Source organism: Pholcus phalangioides, unplaced genomic scaffold (genome assembly GCF_987345545.1).
Source record: "Pholcus phalangioides strain wild (caught in Gottingen) unplaced genomic scaffold, Ppha-v1.0 ptg000032l_1, whole genome shotgun sequence".
Classification (NCBI taxonomy): Eukaryota; Metazoa; Arthropoda; class Arachnida; order Araneae; family Pholcidae; genus Pholcus; species Pholcus phalangioides.
Genome location: NW_028301622.1, coordinates 2,309,738 through 2,319,273, shown reverse-complemented (window position 1 = coordinate 2,319,273; position 9,536 = coordinate 2,309,738). Strand labels below are relative to the sequence as shown.

At 42.2% G+C, this 9,536-nt stretch overlaps 1 protein-coding gene across 1 annotated transcript; it reads right to left on the bottom strand.

Annotated features, from left to right (window-relative positions):
• Positions 1-5,842: 5,842 nt before the first annotated feature.
• LOC149066218 (speckle-type POZ protein-like) lies at positions 5,843-6,949 on the bottom strand. Its single transcript, XM_089253092.1, has one exon. The coding sequence runs from the start codon at positions 6,947-6,949 to the stop codon at positions 5,843-5,845; it is 1,107 nt and encodes a 368-aa protein (XP_089109218.1).
• Positions 6,950-9,536: the final 2,587 nt, after the last annotated feature.

The window sequence follows — 9,536 nt, the reverse complement described above, 5'->3', positions numbered from 1 at the left end:
TTTCCGTGAATCATTCATTCTAAGCAAGAAACGGAGACTATAATAGGGCCATATAAACTGAAGAGACAAAAAAACTGGAAGGGCATGCGTATGCAAATAAAGAGATATGGAACCAATCAGTGTATGGCGCTGCGGTCGGCAACGCCTATATAACACAAAAAGTGTCTGGCATAGTTGTTAGATCGGTTACTGCTGCTACAATGGCAGGTTATCGAGATTTAAGTGAGTTTGAACGTGGTGTTATAGTCGGCGCACGTGAGATGGGACATAGCATCTCCGAGGTAGCGGTGAAATTTGGATTTTCACGTACGACCATTTCACGAGTGTACCGTGAATATCGGGAATCCGGTAAAAAATTAAATCTACGACATCGCTGCGGCCGGAAAAAGATCATGCAAGAACGGGACGACTGACGAGAATCATTAAACGTGACAGACGTGCAACCCTTCCGCAAATTGCTGCAGATTTCAATGCTGGGCCATCAACAAGTGTCAGCGTGCGAACCATTCAACATCGATATGGGCTTTCGGCTCCGAAAGTACTCGTGTACCCTTGATGACTGCACGACACAAAGCTTTACGCCTCGCCTGGGCCCGACAACACCGACATTGGACTGTTGAGGACTGGAAACACGTTGTCTGGTCTCACGAGTCTCGGTTCCAATTGCTTCGAGCTGATGGACGTGTACGGGTATGGAGACAACCTGATGAATCCATGGTTTTACTGGTAAGGTCTTACCAATGCAAGTTGGTAAAAGCCGAAATACGCGTGTGAACGTTTTTATTTCATGTCAAGTCAAAGCGCCTGTTTTCAATGAAGTGGTTAACCATCATGAAATTATTAGTTCCTGACTCTTATTAATTAATGGTAATTATAATTATCTTTAATAATTATAACTAACTAATAATTAACAAATGAATTAATTAACCGCCTTTCCTGAATTAACTAATTTTCCTAACGCAAATTAATCAGTTATTAATTAGAATTATTTTACTTCTGACACTCATTAAGCGATTATTAATTAATTTTAACTAACAAATCCACTCTGACCATCAATAATCATCATTACCATCTCAGTTCATGGTCAATTAATTCATTAAAAACACATTTCAACTGTTCGGAGTAAATTAATTGATTTATTCTGAACAGTATAAATTTTAAATCACAATCATGGCAATCTGCCATTATTTAGTTATCATCAGGAACTAAAAAGTTCCTGGTAGTTGATTGATTCAATAGGTGATTATTAAGTAATTGTAATTATTAAATAATAGTAAATATCATTAATAAATTAATACGAGTTAGGAACGTAAGTTCATGATGGTTAATCGCTTCATTAAAAAAACGGGCGCTTTGACCGTAAAATATACATAAGACGTACTTTCGTTTAGGATTGTGCCAAAAGTACAATCAGAAACGTTTTGTTGAACGTTTACGAACGTTTCAGACATAGAACAAATTGAAAAGGTTTTAGGTCCAATCACTTCGTATTTGCTTTCATGCAGTACCCTCTATCGACAAAAAATGTGAACTAAATTCTTTGATTGTACCACCAAGAAAAATCCCCCTTCGTGAAAATGAAGTTTTTGCCAATCGCATTCAAATCATTCAATTTTCATGAAATTTTTAAACTATTTATGAATTCATTGGACACCCTGTATTTGACATGAATGACTTTTGGAAGATGTCCGAGAACATTTAATAACTACATTGATTGGACGTTTCCTCTGAGTCGAACGGTCAATGAATTCCCAATTGACACGCTGTATCTCGATTACACATTGTTGTCTCATTGTTGTCACATTGTGTCTCTCTTGAACTATTGAAAACCCTGTTTTATCAAGTTTTCAATAAGTGATAAAGTCGCTCAAGAGAGTTCAAATAATAAAATGCATCAAGAGATGAAACTTATTTCTCCCACTCAATAAGTACAGTAGTCTTTCTGCTATTCGCCTATAAATTACGGCGATAAATTGGTATATTCATCACAAATACAAGATACAATTTCAGTCATTTCTGGTAATAACTAATCCAACATTAAAAAACATCCGAATAAGACAGAGAGAGAGAGAGGAGAAAAACACACACTTACATTCAATTGACGAGACACGGTCTACCAATTGCCCGTAAAAAACTCATTACACGCTCATGCAGTTTTGGGTTCTCCCAACATCGTTTTCCCTAATTGCGGCCCTTTCTGGTACGAACAAGACCGAGAAACGGAGGTGGCCGTGGTGGAGATGAGGCCCACGGTGGCCGATCGAACACACAACCAACCATCCTCCCTCCCTCCCATCCCTTCAAAACACATAGAAAGAGGTAAAAAGACCTCGTTTTCTCTCGAAATATATGATCGTAGGTAATTGATATGAATAGCCTTAACTCGGATATGTTATTCATTAAGTTCACGAAATGGTAGTGATTGCGTTTTAATGACCATGAGATATTATTGCTTGTAATGAATTCCTACTCGGAGGATTTCATTTTTGTTGGAAAAGTTGTTATTGCATTTTTTTCCCCCTTCTTTTGTAAATTATCTATTACTGTTCAAATTAATCGGTGGGAATTGTTTTCCCTTCTGATTCGATATTGATACTAATCTGGACTAGATACATTCAAGGTATGTATAACTGGAGGAAAAACTTTGGAAATTTTTCGTCATTCGAGTCGGTTGTTTATGTGTGATCCGAATACTCAAGGTCTATACCAGGAGTGACCGACCCGAGGCTCGGGTGCCGCAAGTGGCACGCCATAGTATCCGGAGTGGCACGCGAACATTTTTTAAAAACTGAAGTTCTATTCCATTTTTTCAATCAAGGGATTTCCCTACAACTTTTAAACAATCCTTTTCTTATGAATGATGGTCTTGTAGGCTGCCAAACCTATATTTAGTGTGAAAAGTACTCTTAAGATAATACAATTTATGTGATGACTTTCTATTCAAAGCGTTTCTGTTCGGTTTTCTCATCTTTGGGCCCATTGGCGGAGATAAACATGGAAGTCTGGGGGGGGGGGGGGACGATGATGATGTCAATTGATATATATGTTACCGCTAAAGTGCAGAAATCAGTTATTCTACAGATTATCCAGGTATCAAATCCGTTAATCTGCAGATTAGTTAGGTAATGTGCATATTAACAGCTTTCGAGCTTTAGCGGTAACATTTACACATGTACATTAGATCAGTCGACTACATCTTTGAAGCTGAGGGAGGGCATTGCCCCCCCCCCCCATGTTTGGGCATAGTTGCTGGACGTCCCATGGGCACGAGATTCAGGACCGTCCGCAAGGAGTACTTGCATTATATAATACGATTACGTTAGCTATCCATGAATTCTTGGGTGTGGGGAGGCTAAGTCCTGTTAAAAAGTTCATTGGAGAAGGGGAGGCATAGACCTTAAGTCCTCAGTTTCCGATGTCTATGCCAATGTGGTGTAGACAAGATGAATATCTTACCGATATACGAGAATATCCGAGGATGATGCCACTCTCCGCTATCCATACAAAGGTTTCTAACAGCTGGCTGATGCGAAGATATAGTTTGGAAAGAGAGAAAATTCAACTGTGCCCCACTTTTGGGAACTCCACGTTAACAAAAGAAAAATTTATACCGCTGGGTGCCTAGATTCACCTGGAAAGGGAAAAGACGTGGGTTCGATTCCCCACAGGAGGCACACACATACGCACAGTTGAATTTTCTCTCTTCCCAAAATATATCTTCGCATAAGCCAGCTGTTAGAAACCTTTATACGAAAATATACAATGGCATTGCGGGTACGGAATTTATGACTGAAAAAAAACAAAACTCAAAAGAGTGACAAACTGAACATTTTTACGGTTCAGAATAATATGTTGGAGGAGCGGAAACAATACTAATGTCCCGTAAAACGGGACGCATGGTCTGCATATTCAGGCATGCGCATCGAAAATAAGTACGATTCCGGCGCAACTCGGGAAAAGGTCGGTAATTCCCTACTCTATGTATACCATAGAAATCTAATCGACTTTGCTTTCATTCATCTGCATTGAAGATGGAATGGAGTATAAAAGATGAATTCGTTTACTTTCCCTGTCTATCACCACTTCTCATGTTTACAAGAGAATTTCTGAATGATCCACCAATTCAGAAAATTCAAAATTTTTCCCTCATCCTCAGAAAAATCACAGGTGCGAAATCGGGGAAAAGTTAATAGAATAATTGTCCCTTTTCCTAAGGACTAAAATACGGCTTGAGAACGAGAAATGGCACGCGCCGCGCTTTGGGCAGTCATTCTCGTGTGTGGAAAATTCAACGTCAACCATTCACTAAAACGCAATTCATTGGAAGGGAAATTTTTACCGCTGGGAAAAATCACCGACAAACAATTCATCGTCAAAGTCACATGGTGAGTGAGTGGATGAGCAAGTGCTGAGCCAGTGAACTAGTGAATGACTGATCAAGTGAGTCAGGGAGTTGATGAGTGTGCAAATGAGTGAGTAGATGTTAGAAATGAGCAAGTGAGCGAGTCGTTCAAACGGTAACTCGCTCAATCACTCACTCTCGATCATTCAACTGTCTCTCACTCACTCACCTGTAACTCGTACGGCTACTCACACACTATCACTCATACGGCTACTCGCTCATTCTCTGACTCATTTACGGTTACTCACTCATTATCTCACCTCACTCACCGAGTCACTTGGTCACTCATATGATCACCGATTCAATCGCTCACTTAGTTGGTAACTCATCAACTCACTCGACAACTGATACGGTTACTCCCATAGGGCCGTATTCACCGACATGGTTTAAACCTGTAGTTACAATTTTTGGATAAGAGATCAACATAGATTGGTTAAAACCCTGAGTTTAACCAATCCGTGTCGATCTCTTATCAAAAAATTGTGACTATAGCTTAAACTATGTCGGTGAATACCGCCCTTACTGGGTCACTCACACAGTCACTTGATCACTCATAATGGTGAGTCAGTGGATAAGCAGGTGCTGAGCAAGTGAACTAGTGAATGACTGATCAAGTGAGTCAGGGAGTTGATGAGTGTGCAAATGAGTGAGTAGATGTTAGAAATGAGCAAGTGAGCGAGTCGTTCAAACGGTAACTCGCTCAATCACTCACTCTCGATCATTCAACTGTTTCTCACTCACTCACCTGTAACTCGTACGGCTACTCGCTCATTCTCTGACTCATTTACGGTTACTCACATATTATCTCATCTCACTCACCCAGTCACTTGGTCACTCATATGATCACCGATTCAATCGCTCAATTAGTTGGTAACTCATCAATTCAGTCGATAACTGATACACTTACTCACCTACTGGGTCACTCACTCAGTCACTTGATCACTCATATGATCACTCACTGAATCGCTCACTCACATGGACATTCATGTGGTTACTTAATCGTTCACTTACTCGGCCACTTATTTGGCCACTCCCTCACTCTTTCGCTTGCTCATTCACCATCTTATTCGGTCACTCGCTCCCTCGCCCATGCATTCACTCACTTACTCAACCACTCACTCATTGGTGACAAACTGTTGTCGGTGAATTTTCCTATAAGTGAATTACCATGGCGGTGAATTTTCCGTGAATCTCATTCTAAGCAAGAAACTACAAAATTTTGTGGGCAATATTCTCCTTAAGAGACTGTAATAGGGCAATATACGCTAATTGAAATAATAGTTAGGGTTTTATTTAATGTATTGGTGAGCAAGTGGATATAAATCAAGAACTTTTATTGAAAAACTGCACATTTCCAAATTATTTTCATCCGACACAGTTACAAGCTTCATTCTTTCCAGCAAAAACAAAATCCAGAAAACATATTTATGAGTTTTTCCTTTAAAAAGTTTTCATGGCATCGATAATGGCAAACATGACCTTCGGATGCTTCTCAAATGTCGCCCGGTGACATTCCAAATCGACGAAATCCCTATTCTTACAGAAGAAAAGGGTCGCATATTTCTTCAGCTTAGCTGCCTTGAAGATTTCCGCGTAATGCAATAGAAGCGACGCGTTGTAATAATCGATCCTGGCTATCAATATGTTGGAGCAGTAGGTCTTGAGGTCCTCCATACCGTATTCGTTGGCCGCCTTCAGTAGCTTCAGGCACTTGACGGTGCTGACGGGACCGATCCTGCCGGTGTAGATGAACTTCAGCAACAAGTTGATCGTTTCGATGTTGAAGTTGGATACTTCTATCGGTTGGTTATCCGCGGCGCTGCGCTCACGCAGAACAGACGCGAAGTGTCCGCACCGAGCTGCCAAGATGGCGCTGTGCACCGCGACGTGATTGATCATCGGCTTTGGTAGGAAGTCGACCTTCAGTCGCTTGTTCTGCCATCTTATGTAGCCGCGGTTCACTACCGCTATCTTTAGGTCGCAGCTACTCGCGTCTCCTAGAAGACTTCCGAAGTCTTCCGCGAGTTTCGCGTAGGGACTGGTGACATCCGGAGCGTATTTGGTCTTGCCGTCGACCGCGATCGTCGAAAAGCCGCAAGTCCCCTCGACGGAAACTGTCAAGACATCATCGAGTAGATTCTGGACGAGCTCTTCCCTGGATATGAAGTTCGGGAATCCTGAATCCGACCCGCTGTGCAATACCTGCCACGTCGCGTTGGTCCCAGTCTTCAAGATCTTCCCGCTCGCGTTCTGCAACGTCAGCTCGTACTTGACGCTGATCCCGGACGGGGGCGACCCCGTGCACCTGATGAAGCACGACACTTGCCCGTAGTTCTGTCGCTTTTCGCCTCCTGGGAACAACGTGAGGTGGAACGACGAGCGGCTACCCTCGGGACTAAAAGTGGAACTGCAGTAGCCCTTTCCGCGACTTGATTCCAACGTACTGAACTGCCCCAGCTTCCAGTGACTTGTGAACGTACTCAGAAGAGTCCCCGAACATTGGAATTCACCGTTTTTTATAGGCGGCGCATCTGGCGTATCTGTCATGTTCAATTTGCTTATGTTTTTTAGAAACACGAACGCAGTATCAATGTGCAAAGTACCGACAGCATTCAACACTGAAGTTTCGTTGAAATACTGCTTTTTAAACGGCTGGTACTATTTTGTTGAGGAATCTTTCGGCTTTTAATCATACTGGGTTTTTGTGGAATCATGAATAAGGGCTGTTTCAAGTATTACGTCAGCATCGATGGGGAGGGAGGGGGGGGGGTTTCCGATTTAAGCATTATCCTAACCCCCCTTTCCCTCCCTCTTGTCATCAAAAGTCAGCAAATCGGAACCCCCCCCCCCCATCGATGATGACGTAATACTTGAACGGCCCCTTATTCGGTGCGCCAAAAACGAAAAAAAACTTTTCGATAGTTATTGGGCACCTGAACTAACATTCCCCTATTGATAAGTCCCGTACAGAGCCACTTTAACGATCTCTAAAGGTTTCACGATCTTTCAAGTGCTCTGGAAATGTGTCCTAATGATCGCTTAAGTGCTCTGGAAATGTGTCCTAATGATCGCTTAAGTGCTCTGGAAATGTGTCCTAATGACCGCTTAAGTGCTCTGGAAATGTGTCCTAATGATCGCTTAAGTGCTCTGGAAACGTGCCACGTATCACTCAAGTGATCCATAATTATGCCATGGATCACTTAAGTAATCTGGGAATGTTCAGCGGGTAACTTAAGTGATGTAGAACCGCACTGTGGCCCCCCTCAAGTGCTTCAAAACTGCATCACATGCGATTATTGAAATCAATAATAAATCAAATATAAAATTCATAATACGATTTCATCTTCAATTTAAATCGTTCGATTTCCACGGCATTATACTCTTCCTTGTGTCATCAGTCAGTCTTCTTTATAGTTGATCACTTTCTTTTCTCTTTACGAACAGCGAGGTGGTGATGCAGTTTGTACACTATTGGTTGGTATGGCGTCTGTGGGATCACTCTTTGTCATCTCATTGTCTTCTATCCATATAATTATTTTCTTGACTTTATTCACTCTAATTTTATTTTTAAAAATCTCTGTGATCCAGAGTGACATTTTTAGCAGCGGGCACACACATGTGCGTTAGACAATCTAAAGTACATCGCTCTCTTTTCGATTTACCACTAAATGTTTTTGATGTTTGAATATTTGTACTGCTGTAAGCCTGTTGCTCTGTGTGGTGAGACTTTTTAACGGGGAGATCTGTTCGCATTCACCCCTCGAAGTTGGGAACCACAGAAAACGAACTACAGCCGCTCAACACTGTGACAGCGGTAAAGTTTGAACTCGGGTCCTGGCAATGCGAGTTCGTCACTCTGATCGCTCGGACCCCCCCCCCCCCACACACACACACACAGCGGTTGAGCTATAGCCTCACTAAAAAAAGCCGCCGCCCCCCCCCCCCACATAAATACGGCACTGGGCTTCCATCAGAGGGCAGCTTTTAAAGTTGAATTTACAGAGATTTTTTGTGATGTCTTGAAGGGATCCTTTTGTTGTGTCATGTCCCTTTTGCCGCTGTGGCGGTCAGAGTGACGGACTCGCATCGCGATGATCCGGGTTCAAACCCCACCGTCGCCGCAGTGGTGGTCGGCTGAAGTTGATTTTCGGTGGTTCCCAACTTCGAGGCACGAATGCGAGCCGATCTCCCCGTTAAAAAGTCTCGCTGCAGAGAGCAACAGGCCCACAACGGTATAATTATTCATTCACTACACTTCACTCTCTATGAGTTTTAAGATTTCGATTGCAGATGGCAGCACTGCACATAACATGCATTACACAGAAACACACTTCACGGAAGGTGCACTTTACGTGCACACACATTCCAACATGTACCAATTCGTTAGAAGTTCTGGAGAGGAATATGTACGAGGTGCATGTCTGGTTTACTTGTAGTAAGTAGGGGAAAGTGCCTACGGGAGAAGTGTTTTTTTTTTAAATTTGTTGAATTTATTATATAAAATTTAGCAATAAAATCCTGGAAGTGTGCGCAAAAAAATTGTATGTGAATATTAATATACACTGCATCATCTTTTCTGAAAAGAATTGAACGAGAAGTTGAATTATTTCTTCACAAAAAGGGAAAAAAATTACTTATATCTTCTAATATATATTCTTTGCGGCATCCGTGTTACAAATAACATGGCATGAATGAATGAGCTACGCCACCGTGCCCGAGTGGCGTGATGGTAAGATGCTCGTCTACTACCGTGGAGGTTGATTGTTTGATAATTTTTGTCGCACCACGGTCATTTTCTGCACACGAGGGCTAATTATACCGGGACCTACAATTACATTATTGCCGCTTTCGAACGGCAGGCTTGTTTTATACTCATCGACGGGGTGGTGAGCTAAAACCTCGATGGGGGTACTCCCTGCAGTAGCAAGTTTTTCTTCGGTCATGTCGCCCTTTCTGTTGTACCCGTGTGTCAGGAAATTTTTCTGACAAGGACGAACCGGGTATCGAACTCGCCACACCTCTCAACATCCTTCGATACTTTCGGCGAGCATCTTATTGACCTGGACTACCGCACCTCCGTGGAGGTTGTCGTCCCGGGTTCAAACCAGAAGGAGGATATAGATAAGATATTTTC

Bases quoted from the DNA above. Each gene is read 5' to 3' on its own strand.
- LOC149066218 (XM_089253092.1), bottom strand. From the start codon at position 6,949: ATGACAGATACGCCAGATGCGCCGCCTATAAAAAACGGTGAATTCCAA.